Source organism: Notechis scutatus, chromosome 5, assembly GCF_049901735.1.
Source record: "Notechis scutatus isolate UNSWTSFEM ecotype Mainland chromosome 5, rNotScu1.2, whole genome shotgun sequence".
Classification (NCBI taxonomy): domain Eukaryota; kingdom Metazoa; phylum Chordata; class Lepidosauria; order Squamata; family Elapidae; genus Notechis; species Notechis scutatus.
In genome coordinates, this window is record NC_142013.1 from 51,794,210 (window position 1) to 51,814,755 (window position 20,546).

At 41.8% G+C, this 20,546-nt stretch overlaps 1 protein-coding gene across 2 annotated transcripts in view; it reads left to right on the plus strand.

The window, feature by feature from the left end:
* Window positions 1-16,861, plus strand: part of IFNAR1 (interferon alpha and beta receptor subunit 1) — a 28,195-nt gene extending 11,334 nt beyond the window's left edge. For both annotated transcript variants that reach the window (XM_087966721.1, XM_087966722.1), the window contains exons 4-11: window positions 834-985; window positions 10,295-10,433; window positions 11,206-11,323; window positions 11,670-11,869; window positions 12,654-12,802; window positions 13,512-13,656; window positions 14,758-14,888; window positions 15,646-16,861. In XM_087966721.1, coding sequence (XP_087822847.1) covers window positions 834-985; window positions 10,295-10,433; window positions 11,206-11,323; window positions 11,670-11,869; window positions 12,654-12,802; window positions 13,512-13,656; window positions 14,758-14,888; window positions 15,646-15,891 — 1,280 coding nt within the window. In that variant the 3' untranslated portion in view covers window positions 15,892-16,861. The remainder of the gene's footprint in view (window positions 1-833; window positions 986-10,294; window positions 10,434-11,205; window positions 11,324-11,669; window positions 11,870-12,653; window positions 12,803-13,511; window positions 13,657-14,757; window positions 14,889-15,645) is intronic.
* Window positions 16,862-20,546: the final 3,685 nt, after the last annotated feature.

Genomic DNA, 20,546 nt, shown 5'->3' on the forward strand with positions numbered 1-20,546 from the left:
GGAAAGAAGGATCTCTGTGGGGAGGCAATTAGGGTATGAGAGCAATAATCAAAATATCAGTTTTTGAGACTGTCAGTCAGATGGATTTCTTGTATAGACAGGATCTGGAGAGTATGGACCATATTCAGCCTGATTAGATAGGCAAATTAATATGGGAAGAAGCAATTCTACATATAACCTAATTCAGAGCTATATAGGGCCTTAAAGATAATTGACAGCTTTTGCAAACCAATCAGCAACCAATGCAGCTGCAGAAATTATGTGGTCACCAAAGGGTATTGTATTGTAGGAATGATCTTGGGCAGGGTTGCCAAACTCACGGCGTTACGTGATGTATCGTGACTTTTTCCCCTCTTTGCTAAACCGGGCATGGGCATGGCCAGCACATGATGCATTCAGCCTGTGGGCTGCGAATTTGACATCCCTGATCTTAGGAGACAGGGCAAAGAGATATAGCCAAGGGAATGGTGAGTTAAGAGGCAGGTCTATGGTTGTCCTGGTAATCATTAATTCCTGGGCTGTTCTAGTGAATGCAAGTTGTAGACATCCAACATCAGTTTGGGGAATTCTACAACCTTAGTAGATGGGCTGAGAAACTCTGGCAAGGATACTGATAGGGATGGGGAGGAATGGGACACAATAGTAAGACCAATGACCCTTTGGACCTAACCACAAACAAGTTAATAAAATTTAGGAAATAATGCATCTTGATGCCAGTATGGATGACAATAGGTATCCCACCCTCTTCTATCCTAGGACTATGGTTTAGTACAATGTATAAATTATTCACAGTGAGTACTATTAATCTTTTCTGCTGATATTTTCATCTATAGCTCAAGTGGGTCCTCCAGAAGTGTGGTTTGAATCAATATATGGAGATGTAAAAATCAATATTTTACATCCTGAGGCAGATCAAAAAAAAATGTGGACGCTAGACACGTTAAAATATCAGCTAACTATCTGGAAAAATGCAACCCATTCTAAGGTAACATGTTTGCTTCTTATATGATTAATATTTGCTGAGATCTTTATGTATGTGTGTGTGCATAGAAACCATTATGATAGAAGTGTACATGAAATGGGTTTCTACATTTCTTTCAGAAATACAGTTTTTCCTAAAGTGTACTTAACTATTTGCTCAAAAGTTATCTTGAATTCTGGGACATTTTTAGTATATAAAAATAAGAGCAAACGTTACTCCCTTCTAGGATTAATGATGTTACCTAGTTGAATAATAAAATGTCTGCAAGAAAATCATCAGGCTCAGTGAGCCCCAAGGATCCCAGAATAGCTTTTTATTTTAGTATACAAATGTGGAGTTTCAATAGAGCTACATCGTGCTTGACAACTTTCTTAAGTTACCTATGAGAATTAGGTCTGAAATAACTTAAATATTCAGCATGTATATTTCTTCCTTGATTCTTTCCTAGCGAAATCTGCCAGCTGGTGGCATAGAGTTTGTAGCCATGCAGGAGCTCATGGCTTCCGTGGTTAGCATGAATCTATCCCAAATCATTTGTATCATGGTGGCATAATACAAATTAGAGTTGCACATTAAATCAGTTTTTCCCCTCCTCAGGGCCCGTTGATCAGGTAGAGGAGGACATTACCATGGACAGATCACTCTAGTCTTCCAGAACATTGGTGCTTCTTCCCCTTTGGGGAGATAGGGCCTCACCCAGACAACTGCTAGACCCAGCGGGATTCCAGAGAGATTCTGGGTATCTAGTGGATTGTTCAACCAAAGCCCTAATTGCCATCTAGACAAACTGTCTATTGGACAGGGACAAACCACAGGACAATGTGCAGGGCTGCTGGAAGGAATATTCTGGCTGTCTGCCAGATAAAGTCTATCAGATCCACTACGACTTGGACTCCAACTGGGCAAGTCCAGCCAAGTTGCATGAGACTCAGTCTAGTGGGATGATCTGGGATGAGTTAACCAATAAGACTGCTTGGATCTTCATAACTTCATAAATATTTGAGTTTTCATTATTTTTGTGCACTCAAATTTATATCATGCTTGCTATATAAAGAAAAACAATTGGTTATGTTTACCTGTAATCAAAGTTCCTTCCCAATTCATATTGTTATTGAAGTAGAAAAAGATGTTGGAGCAGAAAAGTGAAAATTAGTTCTCTGCTGTGTTTCTGTTCAGAATTGCCCAGTTTCCTCTCCCCATACCTTTGATTTTTCCACAAGTACAAAACATGTACATCGCTTTTGCCCTGCAGTGGCAGATGGCATTTTGATATGAGAAACAGTAAACACTTCTGCATTGGGGTGGCTGCTTTGCTATGAATAATATGGGAATTCTACTTGGAAGATAGATCAGATATTAACTGCTCTCATCGGTGCCAAAACATTCCCTTCCAACCTCACAATTCAAGAAAAGTAAGCAGTGACATCCCTAGGAAGAGACCTGAGTGTCATCATCTTGCCAGCTGATAAAGAAAGATGCATAGTAGTCCTGAACAGAAATGACTACAAAGTCAAGGTGAACAGTTTACTAAAGGATACTGCTAAGTATTAGGCTTTGAAGAGAGATCCTGCCAACACTTATAATTTATGGATTGCCTGCAACAACTACTGAAGGACAGTGACATTGACAAGTCAAAATACTGCCTTTGCCCTGGGGAAGCTGCTCCATGCATATATGGATTCCCTAAAATACAGAAAGAAGGAACTCCATTCAGGCCAATTGTCAGCAGCATCAACTCAGACACTTACAACATTGCAAAACATTTGGCCACCTTATTAGCTCCTCTGGTTGGCAGCATCACCCATTACACCAATAACTCATAGGACATTGTCAGCAAGGTTCAGGAACTGAACCCTGATGAAACAATGGTTTCTTATGATGTCACTTTTCACCTGCATTCCCACAACTGAAGTAGTCAAAGGGGTGAGGAAACTACTATAAGACAACACATTAGGTGATAGAACCAACTTTAGCCCAGACTGTATATGTATTACGCTGGACCACCATTCTATTTCAAATACAAAAAAAATTTTTTTTATAGAGAATGGGCGTTGGTTCTTACCTTACACGCCATTTCTCTTTGAGCTGCGAGGATCATCCAGAGAGCGGGTGGTGCTTCAGTCTCTGCTGTTGTAGGCTGAGCTTAATTCTTGAGGAACGCTCCTCCTTCCATCACGTGACTCCATTACAGTGTTCCCCAGTTTATGCGAAGGCGAGAGGGAAGAGAAATTCGTGCTCTCATCTTACTAGACTTAAAGGTTCATTGGCCGAAACAAGACCCCACCAGACGGTGAAAGATAAGGGAGGGGCTGGATGATCCTCGCAGCTCAAAGAGAAATGGCGTGTCAGGTAAGAACCAATGCCCATTCTCCTTAGAGCTGCTCGGATCATCCAGACAGTGGGACATACCAAAGCTGGGCCTGTCCTATGGGAGGGGCGCCGTCTGGTCTGTAGTCCCCTCGGGTTCCCTGAGAACCCTCTGAAGAACCCTTCTACCGAAAGAAGCCTCAGCTGAGGCATACCTGTCAATCCTGTAATGCCTAATGAAGGGTGATGGGGAGGCCCACGTCGCTGCCCGGCAAATGTCGATTATTGGAGCCTGGGTAGCCCAGGCAGCTGAAGTTGCCACACTCCTAGTGGAGTGAGCCATGATACCCCTGGGCACCTGGAGGGCCTGAGCCTGGTATGCTTTGGCAATGGCCGCCCTTATCCAACGGCCTATGGTGGTTGGAGGGACCTTGAGCCCCTGTGACTTTGGTTGGAAGGATATAAACAGGGCCTCGGACTTACGGAAGGTCTCAGTGCAAGGCACGTCTGACGTCCAGAGTGTGCCATAGTCTCTCCCTTTCATGAGTTGGCCTGGGGCAAAAATTGGGGAGGATAAGTTCTTGAGCCCTGTGGAAGACCGAATTAATCTTGGGCAAGAAGGAAGGGTCAAGCCGGAGGACCACCCAGTCGGGATGGAAGACGCAAAGGTCTTTCCTAACGGACAGTGCAGCGATCTCTGATATCCTATGGGCTGATGTGATCGCTACCGGGAAAACTACTTTGTAGGATAGGAACTGAAGAGAAACCTCACTTAAGGGTTCGAAGGGTGGCTTTGTGAGGGAAGTAAGGACCCTGCTGAGGTCCCAGGTTGGGTACCGGTGAAGGGACGGAGGACGTAAATTTGTGGCCCCTTTCAGAAAGGCCCGAATACGGGGATGGTGAGAGAGGGAACTGACTTCTTTACAGGAGATGACTGTAGATAAGGCTGCTACCTGACGTCTTAGTGTATTGGGGGACAGCCCCTTGCTGAGACCCTCCTGGAGAAAGTCAAGTACTTGGGCAATGGAGGGGGCAGTTGGGTCAATAAGAAGCTTGACACACCATTTACGGAAAGTGGTCCAGGTGGCGTCGTAAATCCTTGTGGTTGAGGGTCGCCTGGCTGCTAAAATGGTATCAATGACCTTGTTAGAGAGGTTTTCCTTCTTCAAACGTTCCCGCTCAACCTCCAGACGGCTAGTTGAAGCCATTGGGGATTCGGGTGGAGAAGGGGACCTTGAGACAGGGAGAGTCTGTCTGCTGGGATTCTCCAGGGAGGGGCTACTGATAGGCTGCGGAGGTCCGCGAACCAAGGGCGACGGGGCCAATAAGGTGCTACAAGAAGCAGTTCCGCCTTCTCGTGAAGTACCTTCTGAAGGACTATGGGCACCAGCGCCAGAGGAGGGAAAGCATAAAGGAGGCCCTTGGGCCACGGACACCGAAGGGCGTTGTGGTCCTCCGCCCCTGGGGATTGGAATCTTGAAACGAACCTTGGAAGTTGGGTATTGAGGGGGGAGGCAAGCAGGTCTACTACTGGTGGACCGAAAATGGATGTCACCTCCCTGAATAGAGATGGGTGGAGGCGCCACTCCGACTGGTCTATGGTGGCCCTGCTCAATCAGTCTGCTCGGGTGTTGGAGATACCCGAGATGTGGTCCGCCCTGAGGGAAAGGAGATGAGACTCCGCCCACTGACAGAGGCGCTTGGCCTCCCTCATTAGGCGTGATGATTGAGTGCCCCCCTGCTTGTTGATGTGGGCTTTGGCCGTGATGTTGTCGGTGAGGATGAGAACGTGGCGGCCGCATACCTGGGGGAGGAAACTGTGGAGGGCCAGATGGACGGCGCGAAGCTCCAACCAGTTTATGTTGCACAGTTTCTCTGTCGCTGACCATCTGCCCTGTGCTGTAAGGGACTGTAGGTGAGCGCCCCATCCGGACAGACTGGCGTCTGTGGTGATGGTGAGTCTTGGGGGCTCCTTGAGGAGGCAGCCCTTGTTGATAGATGCTTTGCTCCACCAAAGGAGGGAGGTGAGCACCCTTGGTGAGACCCTGACCTTGCGTTTTGAATTGCTTGATCCGGTTCTTTGGTATGGGAGCAGGAACCACTGGAGGGATCTGGAATGGAAACGGGCCCAGGGAATAATGGAAAGACAAGATATCATTTTACCCAGTAATTGGGATAGTTCCAGAAGGGAAACCCTCTTAAGGCGTCTGATGTTTCTGACAGATTTTTGGATGCTGAGGATTCTCTCCGGAGATAGGAACCTTTCACAGTGTCAGTTACCGTCCCCAGGTGGGTTATCCTGGTGGAGGGGGATAATTGGCTTTTCTTCCAATTGATGAGGAACCCGTGTTCCTGGAGAGAGGTTAGGGTAATTTGGGTATCCCTCACTGCTTGGTCCCTGGAAGGGGATAGGATGAGGATATCATCCAGGTAACAGTGGAGGCGCACCGGGAGGGTTCTGAGGTGGGCAGCTAGAGCGGCCAGGACCTTGGTAAAGGTTCTGGGGGCAGAGGCCAACCCAAATGGGAGAGCCACGTATTGAAAGTGGAGGTTATTGTAGCAGAAACGCAGATATTTGTAATGAGAGGGTCGGATTGGAATGTGTAGGTATGCCTCAGAGAGGTCAATGGATGACAACCAGTCTCCCTGTCTAACGCCCAGCAGGATGGATTGCAACGTGTTCATTTTGAATTTGCGGTATACGAGATGGCGGTTAAGCCGCTTTAAATCCAAAATCGCTCTCCATCCCCCCGGGTGTTTGGGGACCACAAATAAGTGGGAATAGAATCCCTGTCCTCTTTGAGACAGAGGAACGGGCTGGATGGCCTGTATGTCAAGTAGGTGCTGAATTGCTGAGTCCATGAGGCTGCGCTTGGTGTGGTTCTTGGAGAGGGGACATGGCCTGAAAAATCGGGGGGGGAGATTGAAATTCGAGGGCAAGGCCGAACCTGATGGTGTCCCTAACCCAGGCGTCAGAAGTGGAGGAGTCCCACTGGTTGGCGAAGGTCTTAAGATGCCCGCCAATGGGAATTAAATCTGGTGGCTTATCTGGAGCGCCTGAAGGGCCTGTTGTCAGAGCCACGAAAAGGCCTTTTGAAGTTACCGCCCCTTCTGTGCCTATCAGAGGAGTCGGTCCTGTCCTGAGGCTGTGCCTTTGGTACCTGGGAGAGAAGGTTTGGAAAAAGGGACGAAATGGAGCTCTCTGAAAGGGCTGCAGGGATCTGGGCTCTGACTTGCGGATGAGGGATGGAAGGAATTTTTTCTTATTCCTTCCTTCGACTAAAAGGCGATCCAGAGATGGTCCGAACAATTTATTTTCCACGAGGGGAGCGGAAGCCAATTTTACTTTATTCTTGAGGTATGCCTGCCAGTGCTTTAGCCAGAGCAGACGGCGGGCAGAGACATGGGAGGAAATGGCACGGGTGGAAAATTTGACGGAGTGAAAGGTAGTGTCGGCCGAGAACTCGGCTGCGGCCGTAATCTTGGCTATGTCCTGATGGGCTCGGACATTGGAGGCTGGGACATGTTGCTTAAGTTGGCGAAGCCAGCGAATGGATTTTCTTAATGTTCACTTTTTATTCCGTAAAAAAAGAGGGTAAGCTATCCTTTCAGCACCATTAAACTGCCGCTTTTTTCCTCTTCTCGAAGGTATCATTCAGAAAGTCATGCTTTTCAGGAATTTTGTTAAATATGTCTTAGAGTCCTAGGAACCAAGAAAAACTTTCTCCTCTCAAGCACTTTCTCCACTTCCTCCTGCGCATTCTTACCCAGCTGCCAGCTTCTTTGTGGCGGCCATTACGGACCGCCGCTGCACCGTCCTGGGAAAAGGGGGTTCTGCCGGCCGGGAGGGGGTCTGCAACACCCCCAAACCCTTCTCCGGATCCCCTACCTTCAGCTGCCCCTGCAGGGCAGCCTAGCTCCGTACCCGTCTGGGTCGGAGCCCCAAAAACGGCTAGCGGCAGGGATCGCGCAGCTTCGCAAATCCCTGCCGCTCGCGAAGCCGACAAACCGGAAATCAAAGCCAGCGAATGGATGACCTGATGAAGAAGGAGGCGGCCGTGGCCGATCTGATTGCCCAAGCATCTGACTGGTGAGCTCGGCGTAAGGCCAGCTCCGACCATTTCTCCTCTGGCCTCAGGGCCTCTAGGGGGTCGCTGAGGGTGGAGGAAGAGGCCAGACCCACGATGGGCTCATCAACTTCCGGGGTGCCCAATAGGTTGGAAACTCTGGATCTAGGTTGAAAAACTTTTTATCATGGGCCGAAGGGGCAGGGGGGGCCGCTGCTTGGACACCAGGTCAAGGAAGATGGGGGGGTTGGGATGACCTCGGCCTCCACAACAGGCTGTTTAAAAATGGAATCCTCTGGACCTTCCGGAGCAAGAGGAGGGGGGTCAGAGGGGATTTGAGTCTTTAGACCCGATATATTCCTGGCCTTGAACAGGAGGGATTTGAATAGTTGGGGCTTGAAGAGCCCTACAAAGGCGGGTTGGTCGGGGGTGAGACCCTCATCCTCGGACATCTCTGCCTCTGATGGTTCTATGTCGGAAAGGGGTTCGTTATATTGTAGGGACCCCAAGTCAAACTCCTCCTCCTCCCTGCACAGATCTAGGTCCCCTTCCGCCTCCTCCTCCTCCTCCCTTACTGAGGGGGAAACCTCCCCCTGATGGGGTACCTGATCCTGGGGCAGTTCCGATCTGAGTGGGAGTGATCTTACTGAATGAGACTCAGATTCGGTGGCCAGCGGAGGTAGACCAGGCCTAACCATCTGTTGGAGTCCTTCCGCAATTCCTTGGCAGATAGCCAACTCCATCCAGGATCTCAGGTGCTCCGGAACCTCCTGAATGAGAGGTTCCTCCTGGCGTAGGCCGGCGGCTGTGGGCGTGAAGGTAGCCTCTGGTGTTCGTCTGGCCGGTCTTAAGGCGTCCCTCTGGGAGGCTTTGGAGGAATCCTTAGCCTGCCTGCGCAGATGGTGGGTTTTTGATTTGGCCTTCAAAGAAGGGCCTCTGGAAGGATTGCCTTCTGCCCTTTTTAGATAATTGAGTAAGATAAGGATCAATATGAGGCGGTTGGCGCGCCTAGGGGTCGACCTACAACAAGGCCGGGAGCCCTGGGAAATTCTTTTACGCCCCCCCCCTTTCTTATTTATTTATTTATTTTAACTTATTGAAATGAGAAATTCTTTCTCTGTCTCTTATTTTCCTCTAGTCTTATTATTGTTATTATTATTATTATTTATGAATCTATATTTCTATATTTTATATATATATATATATATATATATATATATATATATATATATATATATATATATATATATATATATCAGAAGGAAATGAGAGGAAAAAGAGAAAGCTGGTCCAATCGACCAAGGAACACCAGAGGCCTTAAGGTGAGAGCTAGGCCTATACCATACTGCCTTCCCAGGCGGGACTGGGTGGAAGTGGTGAAAAGTAAGCCGCGCCAGCTAAGGCAGGCTGCGGGAGAAGCCAACAAACGGAGGCAGAGAACTAGCCTCCAAAGCAAACAAGGCAAAATTCACAACTTTAATGACTCTGAGCAGGCCTGCGGGTCCTGCTGCTTGAGTAGGGGCGCGCTGCAGCAATCAGAAAGATAAGGAGGAAAAAACAAAATTGTGCCCGACCACGAGGCGGCTCTTAAAATGGCGGCCGCCTGCGACGTGGACTTACAGGGCTCCTTAACAGCGGCCAGAAAACTCCCCAGGGGCAATCCAAGGTCCCCAGGGGGAGGACAAGTAAGGAAGAGTCAAACAACCGTCGGACAGATAAGAAAAGCAGCGTTCGGTGGGGGGGGGGAAAACAGAGCAAATTGGAGCGTTTAAATCAAATGAAGTCTGTTAGGCAGAACGAAGGAAGAAAACGGCAGAAAGGCAATAAGGAAGGGGTGGGGGGGGGGTAGCTTGGAAAGTTAACTAGCCTTCCCCCTGGCACCCCCTGGGGCTAGGGAAGGCTTCCCAGGGGAATTTAGAATCCAAAACCAACTGCGCAGGGCTGAGAGAAAAATAAACCAATACAACCTGATAAGAAGAAAGGTAACGAGTCAAAATAATGCTTTCTTGAGACGGCCAAGAGAACTGAAAAACACTGCCTACTCTGCACGAGGCTGAGCATAAACTGGGGAATGCTGTAATGGAGTCACGTGATGGAAGGAGGAGCGTTCCTCAAGAATTAAGCTCAGCCTACAACAGCAGAGACTGAAACACCACCCGCTCTCTGGATGATCCGAGCAACTCTAAGGAGAAAAGCACTGCTGAGCTATGAGCTTGCCTGTTGTCTCCCATCGTGGCCAATGTCTACATGGAAGAAGTAGAATCAAAGGACTTTTCCTTCTTTCACAGGAATTCCATCCACCCATTGGTATAGATACATTAAGGATACTTGGGTCAAAGTTAAAACATAGGAAGTAAAGTAAAAACATCAATGTGTGGAAAGCAACATTAAGTTCACACCAGGGGATGTTAAGGGACAAAGCCAGGCCTTTCTGACTGTGCAGTGCATATAAGAAACCCACACACAGAGATCAGTATTTATCTTTTGACTCCCACCACCCACTGGAGCACACACTGGGAGTAAACAGAACCTTACATCACCAAGCTGAAAGTTTGCCCACAAGCAAAGAGGGAAAACAAAACAAAAACATATCAAGTACTCCAAACACGAAGCTATCCCAACTGTGCCTTTGTCAAATCCACAAAAAGATCTAGTAAGAACATCTTCACTACAGAGAAGGAAAGAACAACAAACAGAACCACATTGTCATTCTATATGCATTTGGGGAGGGGTGAAGCTGTTTTCTGAATTTGATTTTTCTACATCTGTATTTTTCAAGTTTGACAACTTTAAGATATCAACTTACCCATGTTAAGCCAATAACACATCTAATTTTAACTTTCTGCAACAATTATTGTCAACATTGTTATAGTATTACAATAATAGTAATACAATTACTACAATAATGATAACTAACAATAAATTCAATTGTGTCTAGGAAAAAACACAATCAATTTTTCCAGGTGGAATCATTTATGATCTTGAACCAGAAACTACTTATTGTTTGAAAGTTAAAGCACATATGGAAGATCACATTTCTTTTTACAGTCCCATGCATTGTATTCAGACTTCTAAAGGTATGTATTTCTGTGTTCATTTTAAGCATGGAAATCCCTTGAAACCTGCTTTAAAAAAAAAAAATCATAGCATTTTATTTACAATATGGCATTTAGAATCATGTTTTCTTCCCTCTATTCTACTGTAATCAAGATATGGGAAAGGAGTTAGTCTGATTATCTTACCTATATCCCTTTCTTCCAATCTTTCTTGGAGAATTCTCTAATACAACTATTAAAGTGGATACCTTAAGGAGTGTCCCTTAAGGACTGACAAAGGGATAGGGCAGTTGGTAACTGTGGTATATTTTATTAAGCCAAGAAAGTAGAAATTCAGCAGCACTCTAGTAATGTCTTTCTTAATAGGAGCTAGATGGCTATTGAAGAGTATATGCTATTTACGCAGAGGTCTCCAAACTTGGCAACTTTAAGACTTGTGGACTTCAACTCCCAGAATTTTCCAGCCAGCATAGCTGGCTGAAGAATTCTGTGAATTGAAGTCCACAAGTCTTAAAGTTGCCAAGTTTGGAGACCCCTGATTTACGGTATTTATTTTCTTCTCAAAAACTAGTGAAGAAGTTTAGTAAATCGAGCAAAAATGTCAACTTCTGAAAAAGGGTTTCTTGTAGAAATCTGATGAGAACAGGAATTTGCTAATATTGGAGAATCTGCCTTTAACATGGTTTACTGTAATGTAAGAGGCCAACACAACTCTTGCTTCCTGTTTAATTGGATTAGAGATTTGTATGTAGTTTTTAAAAACTATTTCAAATTATTTTTTTTCTCCTTTTAGTTTGGATTGGACTACCTCGTCTTCAAAATCTTCGAATTGATAGCTTGAATATGAAGCATCTCTTACGTTGGGACAATCTATATGATGGAAATGTGAGCCTCATAGTACAGTTGCTTCAGTAAGAATCCTTATTATGTATTTCTTATTTTCATATTGCATCTCATTTCTACTATTTTTATTGTTTTGAAGCTTTGTGTATGTCTGCATGCTGAAATGTTTGAAGATTAGTAGGGGGTGCATATGTACATGTGCTGCCATAAGAATGATGACAATGAAGTGTCATCATTGGTGGGGCCGAAGTGTGTTTAATTGATAACAGAGATTATCTACACATATGACAGTTTAACATATTTCACTGTCTTTCACTGCCAAAGACAGAAAGATTGAACTACTCTTTGGTTAGAGCTGGAATATAATGTGCTGATAAGTATATATTTCATTCAATTAACTTTCTATTCCTACAGTGGTAACAAAGCCCGTCATTCTTCAGATATTTCTAAGGACTGGGAAAATGTATCTAAATGTGAAAATATTCAAACTAGATTTTGTGATCTCTCATCTGTCATTGGCTCCAATGGAATTTACTATCTCCGTGTGCAAGCAGTACATAGTCATAATAAGTCACCTTGGTCTAAAATCTTACAATTTGATCCTATAGAACAAAGTAAGTTTCACTATTTACATCCATTCTGTTGTTGTTTATGAATAATACACAAATAATATTGTTCATCAAAATGTCTGTAGTGTAGCTTGTAAGTAATGTGTATGTTTGTGTATGCATACAGAAACATACTTCTTGAAAGCTTACTTATAAAGCACAAAATAGCTTTATATTATAGCAGAGGGTTTTTTTTTTTAAAGTATAAACTCTCCTTAACTAATATGCAGGATGGGCAGCCTGTGGCCTTAAATAACTTATTTGAGCTCCTCCTAGTAAGCATAGTAAGTGAGGATGACATTTCCTGAATATTTAAAAGGAAAAAAATGTGGTTGGATGCTTAGGTTGCTTACAGACCCTGAAGTGCCCATTCCCTTAAAAACCTTCATACAAAACGATTGACTCATACTTTCCATTTTGAAAGAAAAATCATATCGTCCCTTACACTCTACCTAGCAACTCAATTGGACACAAAGACCAGGCAGAACAATAAGACTGAATGAATACCAACCCACTCCAGTTTGAAAATGGTTTCTCAATTGCCTGGAATATCAGAATCCCTCTGAAGTGAATGGAAATGTGGTAGCAGTATTTCACCATGAATTGCTCCTGGCAATTTTCAGTTATATTCAAAAGGATGTAATTAGAATTATACAACTATCCTACAGGCAGAGGCTGTTAAAAAGTGTATTTTTTTAAAAAATGTTTTGAAATTTTCCTTTAGTTTTAGAGTTTTAGCTTCCAATATTAGGTATGTTAAATATTTAATAAATATAAAATTATTTTAAAGCTAAAATGGGCCCACCAAATGTTTCAGTCAATGCCAGTAAGGATTCAATTGATGTTTTCATCGCTTTTCCTGGAGAGTCAGAAAACAGCCCAATGAGTAATATATATAAGCCGACTTACAACGTTTGGTACAGGACTTCATCTATCACGGTAACATTTTTATTGTTCCAAAGCAAATACACATTTGAATCAAAGCCTTTTACCTCAAACCTTCTAAAAACCTATGAAATCTTTGATAATTTTGCTGATTTTGCAGTCCAACTGGACCACTTGGAAGATGATGAAGAAATTACTGGCATGCCAGTAACAGAAGATAGTTACACATTCAAATTGCAAGTTATTAAGGACATGCCAACACTGCAGTGCATTCATAACATTTCCACTAAAGAAATGACTAGCCGCACAATGGTGCTTTTCAAACACACACACAGCCACAAAAACGTGCCTGTTTTTGCTGTGTTTGTGCTTCTGTATTCACATATTTTCAAATAATTTTCAAGTTATGTACAAGTATAGTGAATATATTTTTTTAATGAATCTTTAAATCTTAATATATCTTTTAAAAAAAGAATCCTTAAATAATATCGTACAATTTTGCCTTTTCAATTCAATATCTTCAAGTGGAAAGCATTAAACTCAAACATGTCCTCTCAAATACTGCTGACTAGGAAATAGTGCCAATGATAGTCCATCAGTTGTCACCAGTATTTTCCTATTCTTCATATTGATTGACCCTTATTTCTGCAATTATACTGTATATTGCTTCTAATGCTAAAATATTTTTCTCAGAATTTATTACGATGTAGTTATTGGTCTGGTTTATCCATGTATGTATTCCCTCTTTTGTGTTTTTTTGCAGAAGGAACTCAGACATAAACCATCACAGTTTATGATCTCAAATCTGCACTCCTCAACATTATATTGCTTAAAAGTGCAAGCATTTTCTGAAATATATAATAAAAGTAGTGCTTTTAGCAATGAAACTTGCATTAAAACAGCCAAAGGTATGTTAACATTTGATTTGGAATATCTTATATCTCTGCTCTCATTTTTAGTATCTATATTGTCCCTGTTAGTTATATTAGGGTTTCAAAGTGTAAAATTACATTCATAATTTTTATAAAAGAACTACAACTTCAAAATGTTCACAGACTTGAAAGCAGATTTTTATAAACAATATAACTGTGACTCTTTGGAATGATTTTGAGAAAGATTCAAAAGGATTGTATTTCATAATATGGCAGATTCAATAAGAAGCTATTTTCAATTTTATGTTAAATGCACAGAGCCCATGTACATTTGGATGTCCTTATTTTTGCATTAAAATAATTTGTTAGTCATAAATCTGGGAAAGGTTGAAGGTAATATTTTTTGAATCTGTCATAAATTTGAATGGTTGTTTAAAAATTGACTGTAAATCGATGATTACCTGTATTTTGCCAGACTTCTTTGGAGTTGTGTCTGGCCCCTTTGTTAGTGATATTTCAGAAGGAATTGAAAAATTAATTCTGGTGGGCTTTCAGATTTGGAACTTGCTTCTTATATATGTTTTGCAAGCTACTTTATATTGTGTTGGGGAGATGGATAATATTTTACTGTATGGCTTGTTTTTGTGTTTTCATATATTGACCAAAGTCTGGTAGTATGAGTGCTATAAAAAGCTGTGAGTAGCTAAACACTGTTGCTGGTAGGTTTGCTATAAAACTACATTTACATAAAAATATAATGTAAACCCTTTCACTGTTCTCATGTAGTGCTTGCTACATGAATTATTTTCATGGGGATGAGACTCTGCTGATTTCTATTGATAGAGAGGAAGTAATTACGTTGAGTTTCACAGATCAGTTGCTCCTGATAGTAACAAAGCTAAAATGCTGAATTAGGTTCAATGGAGGTATATTGGGGAAAAATTTAGGACTCTGAATCCAAACTACAATGAGCAAAAACGGAAGGGAAAAAAACTTTTAAGTATGTATCTAGGCAACTGTATAATTCTATCCTGCGTGATACAAGCCATCAAGGCTATTAATGAGAAAAAATCCACTTTGCTTTCTTGTACAACCCAATTTCACTCAATTTAGTTTGATTCTCTTTTTGTTTTGTAGGAGAATCTTCATCTTTCATCCTCGGCATTATTTCTGCTGTTGTGTTTTTAATAATATGCTTATTTCCTTGTGCTTGGAGATGTATAAACTATGCACGCTTCCCTAAATGTAAAACTCCAGCGGTCATAGAGGTATTTATCAACAATTTAACATATTATTTAAAATAAATACAATTAAAATAATTGTGGAAAAGTAGACTAGAAATATCACCTATGTTCATGTGGAAACTTTTAAAATTCTGTTGCGAGTGAGCACATACAGATCTCTGCGAGGATGCTGTTCTGTAGGGGGAAGATACAATGACAGAGAATTTTGATTCATTTGAGGTTATAATTGGCCACTCATGAGTACCCCATTTTTTCCCCAAGTACTCTAAATAGCCAAATTAAGTATTACACTGAAATGGCAGCTGTGAACCTAGATCCCCTCTCTGACATACAGCAGAAGCCATTCTACTGGGTAGCAGTCTGTATTTCATCTCTCTTCACTTTATTGATTGTTGATATTGATGTTTATTTTTTACTCCTGACTAAGTGAAGATAGCAAACTGTAGAGTTCCATGAATTCGCTTTAGACTCTGTTCAGTTTTTTAGTCCTATTCGAATTCCAACAATTGTTTTGGTGTCAGTTTTTGTGCAATTATTTAAGTTTTAAAGTGTATTCTAGTAATTAGGCTGGTCTGGCTAACACTCAAGAATTAATAATCTTTTCAGAATTTAAGCAGTACTTCTAAATTCCAGTGAGTTAGCTTTATCTCTATACAACTTTTGATAGGGCCTTGTATAATAAATAGTTTCAGCAATATTTTATAATACTGTAATAGTGATTATTAAATTATTTAAAAACTTATTTACATTTTTCTTATCACTTTATTTTGTCCCACTGCAGAACTTTGGAGAAAAAGATTTGAAGAGACTGTATTTCCCAACTGCAGAAGAGCAAACAGACAAATGTATGGTCATAAATTCCAGTGTTGCTCTTCCATGTAAAGTTAACCTGGATGATGTCAGATTCGACAAAGAGTTGGAAGAGATCAGTCAAGACTCAGGAAACTATTTTATTGATGACATTATTTCTGGAGATAATGAATCCCATCAATCCTCAGAACTAATAACCAGTATAACTGCAAGATAATGCAAGCTGGAAACAAGATGAGGAAAGCATCATAATGAGGAAAACTTGCTCATTATAGAAATAATATGTATTTCCATTAGTCTATAAAGAACAAAGACCTGTGCCTGAAAGTGGCCATGAGCTGCCTCCACTGACACTGATTTTGAGCTTTGTGGCCTGCTGCTGGAAGAACCGTTTACATCAAGTGAAGGAACAAATTTGTTTTCTCTTCTTAAAATGTTATAGGAAAAAAATACTTTATATCAGGGGTTGCCAACCTTTTGGACCTCAGGAACCAATTTTAGATCCCAGGGATCACTAACCGGTTCTGTGGGCATGGCTTAATTTGTGGGTGTGGCTTGGTGGTCATGTGACTGGCTGGGCATGGCTTGTATGTAAATATTATAAATATTTATATATTGAATTTTTTATTAAAAAAGAGAAACTTTTACCCAAAATCAGGCAAAGCAGGCAGGCAGATTGTGTTGCTCACAGAATCACAGATTCATTCAGAGATCTACCGGTTCTCCAGAACTGGTCAGAACCTGCTGAATACCACCTCTGGCTGAAAGGCCAGTCAGACTTGCTTGATATATATTTGAAATAATATACAGTATTCAATTTGCATCCTGTTGGAATAAACTTTATCATTTCTCACATATTCATCCAAGTGTACTGGCTGATCTTAATTGGATACCAAGGGAAGGAAATATTAACGTCAATTAAGTCAACTTATTTTTATTTGGAGGATTAGTATCTGCACAAAAATGGTTTTAAAGACCTAAATGGTAGCATATATTGTATGTGCAGATAATATTGTTCTAAGTCACAGTAAAGCAGCTGTGCATACATTTATGCAGAAGCAGCTGGGATAGTTTGTGAAGCACCTGCACAGGTTTTCCAAAATACTGTATGTTACTTTTAAGATTTGTAATGTTTTGCAAAGCATCTCTTCCAAATCCTTTGGAATAAAGTTTATGAATAAAGTTTACAGCATAATAGTGAATTATTCTGCTGACAATAATAGGAAAATGAGACCCACTTGGAAATTTAACATTCCAAGTCTGAAGCCTGACATACATGTGTGAGACAATTGACGGACTTCAATCAATTAATTGAATTAAGCTTTGTCTCTGCACCCCACAGAAGTTGGCTTTTGTGCACGGAGGAAAGTTGAGAAAAGTGCAGCAATGGAGTTTAAATCTATCCACCCCACTGAAGAAGTGCCTTTCAGTATATGGAAGGGAACTTACACCGTTCAGGACATCGCTTTTTCATCCAGCCCATGGAGACAAGAGGAAGCTAAAATCCAAGCAGGATTTTTAGCTCTGAGCAGATCTTTGTTGCTGGAGTGGGTGGTATCACAATGCCTAGAATGAAAGAGCTCACTAAAAAGATTACAGATGTCTATCAGTCTGGAAAGGGATTTAATAAGATCACAAAACTATTGAACATCGAGCATTCCACTGTCAAGATTTCAAACAACTGTCAACTTGGTCAATCCAGGCTGTTCCAGGAAGTTCAGCCCAAGAACAGAATGCAAGATGTTGAAAGAAGTCTTTAAGAACCCCAGAATTTCATCCTGTAACAACAGGCAGTTCTTATCATTATTGGTGACAAAATGGCAGTCCACAATGAAAAGAAGCTACAAATTAGATCTATGGATGGAACCTTTACTATCCATAAAGAACATAAGGGCAAGATTAATGTTTGCTCTGGAGCAAAGTGCTGTTGATGGTAGATAGTTTAATAACACAATGCCAGAAGAGCTGTTTTGAGAAAATCAAAGCATTGTTGGTACAATTCTTCATTGTACCAAAGATGCTTGAGGATAATGTGAGACAACTGAAATTCAACTGAAAGTGGACTTTGCAACATGACAATGACTGAACATTCCAACAGATCTACCAAGGAATGGCTGAGAAAGAGAAAGAAAAAAAATTAGGTTCTGAAATGGTCAAATCAAAGCCCATCAAGATGCTGTAGAGTGATCTGGAACAGGCTATGTATGAAAAACCAAACCAGGAAAAAAAAACAACCTCAAACATTGCACAGCTGGAAAAAAATATGCATGGAATGGGAAAAAAATTCTCCTAGTTGATGTCAAAAACTACAGCTATAGGAAATGCTTGCTTGAGATTGTTTTTGCTAAAGGAGGCAATACCAGATACTAAATGTAATTTTTCTCACATAAGGAAATGTCACATTTGTTAATATTTTTTAAAAATTAAAAATAAAAAAACATGAAAAAAAAACATGAAAAATTAGAGTAGCTTCTTTTTGCTGTTCTGATATCCCTTGTTAATACGTTTCTGGCCTGATTGTACAGTATTCTATTGCCTTTCCTGTAGGCTTCCTCTTTGGTACGACATAGCTTCTTACGTTTAGTTGTGAACCAAGGTTTATTGTTACTGTATATTCTCAGGTTTCTGTTTTTTTTACATTTTATAAAAATATCTAATACTGAATTTATAACAAGGGGAGACTAATTCAGATCTCTTCTTGAATCCTTAAGATTCTGAACTCTTAAGACACTATAAATATGGGAATAAAAGGAACTAAGTAGGTACTTAATTCAAAGCAGAAAATGGTATTGGGTCAAATGTGAACATGTTTCAATAGCATTTTGCAGCTGTCATTTCTTAAATGTTAATTTCATTTGATTTACAAAAAAAAATTGGCTTTATTCTTTATAATTTCTGCTCAGATATCCTGAAGTTTAATTTGCTATACAAAGCAAAAAGAAAGAATAAGGAATAGGATTAGTTTTAACCAAAGATGGCAAAGGACACTTTACGTTTGTAATTTACTGTATATTTTATACATACAGTAGAAATACTTGATAAACTTTTTAAAATAATGTATTGCCAGTAATGGAATATGAGACTGTTTGCATAACTCCTAGAGAAAAACTGTTCTCCCCACCCCCACAAACTGGTTCATGTTAGATTATGTATAGAAGGTAACACATTTGGAAATGTTTCTTAATCTACAAAAGTGAGAGTGAGATAGTCTTTTCTTCTTTTTGTTAAGGTCATCTTTCATAATACGTAGGAATTCCCCCTCTAATATATAGATTTATAACATTCCTGAAGTGTGTATTGCCTAGAGCAGGCTTGTCCAACCCGCGGCCCAGGTCACCTCGTAATGCAGCCCAGTGCCCACCCCAACCTTCGTGCAAGAGCCAGCGAGGAGGAGGAGGAGAAGCAGGCGCGAGGCGGGGCGAGGCGAGCGCCACGCCAAGCAGCAACAGAAAAGGCGGGCGCCGTCGGAGCGCCACCTCCTGCTGTTGCCGCCGCCGCCGCTGATACTGTCGCTGCCGCCGCTGGCCGCCGCTTCTGCCCCCACCGCCACCGCTGCTTCTGCCCCCGCCGCCGCTGCCCCCGCTGCCGCTGCTGCTTCTGCCCCCGCTGCCACCGCCGCCGCTGCTTCTGCCGCCGCCCACCCCGCAAAATTTGGCCGGAAAATAAACCATGATAAACCGTGATAAAAAAACTGTGATAAAAAATAAATAATTTTTAATAAATAATTAATAATAAATAATAAAAATAATTTGGCCGTATTTTGGCTTGAGTTTGGCCGTTAACTATGTTTTCTATGGTTTTTTTGGATGATCAGGTATCGTTACTGTTATTTTATTTTATGTGCGGCCCAAACCAAATTTTCATCTTCTAATGTGGCCCAGGGAAGGTGAAAGGTTGGACACCCCTGGCCTAGAGCCACATGAAATACGGCAATGTGATGACGCAGCTTACTGTAACAACTAACAATTACTATGGTCTAGAAATTAAGCAACCAGGAAAAAGTTAACTTCTCATATTAAGGCACACAGAGAAGAGGAACCTATGAATCACAGGACACTGTAGCTGCCATGATAAGTTAAATTTTACCAAAAAATTTAAAAATGTAATAGTTTGTATGGAGAGAAATGCAAGCCTGGCCACTGCAATACCTTAAGTCTGTAATGGCACATAAAGCCCTGTGGGCACGCAAATCATTGCCTCAGCTCAGCTCCGGCACGCATGTGTGCATGCCTCCTGCCAGCCACTTGGTCTTCAGGTCTCTGCCACGCATGTGCAGGGGGGGCAGGACACATGTGTGGGGCATGCATGCATGTGCATGGGACATGCACATATTATATTTTGGGGATGTGCACGCAATTTGGGCACTTGGTGCCGAAAAGGTTAGCTATCACTGCCTTAGGTGAACAGATAAATTTGACCAAAAACAGATAAAATGAAGTATCTAAAACCAATATTCCAGGATAAGGTAGAAGAGATGGGAAGGAGCTGAATTTGTAGGCATTGCGTTAAAAATGTGTACCTCACATTATCTCAGATTGTACCTATAGTTCTATTTTGATGCTTTATTAAAGATTAGCAACTGCTCTTTTTCTTCAAAGGATAGCCTTTCCCAAGGTGAGCAAAGGGGTTGCTATTGAATTTAATGTTGTTTCTCTCAAAAGAAAACAATTCCTTAATTGAGCAAGTAATCCTTGGGTTACTTACAACCCTAATTGGGGCCACAATTTCCATTGGTATGCCTAATGGTCCTTAAGCAAAACATGTCACTGAGCCACTTAGTGACAGCAGTTCTGGCAGTCCTGATTGTGGTAATTAAGTGAAAACCGGTCAGTCGCTCGGCAGAAACCTCACACTTCTCCTGTTCTGGGTGAA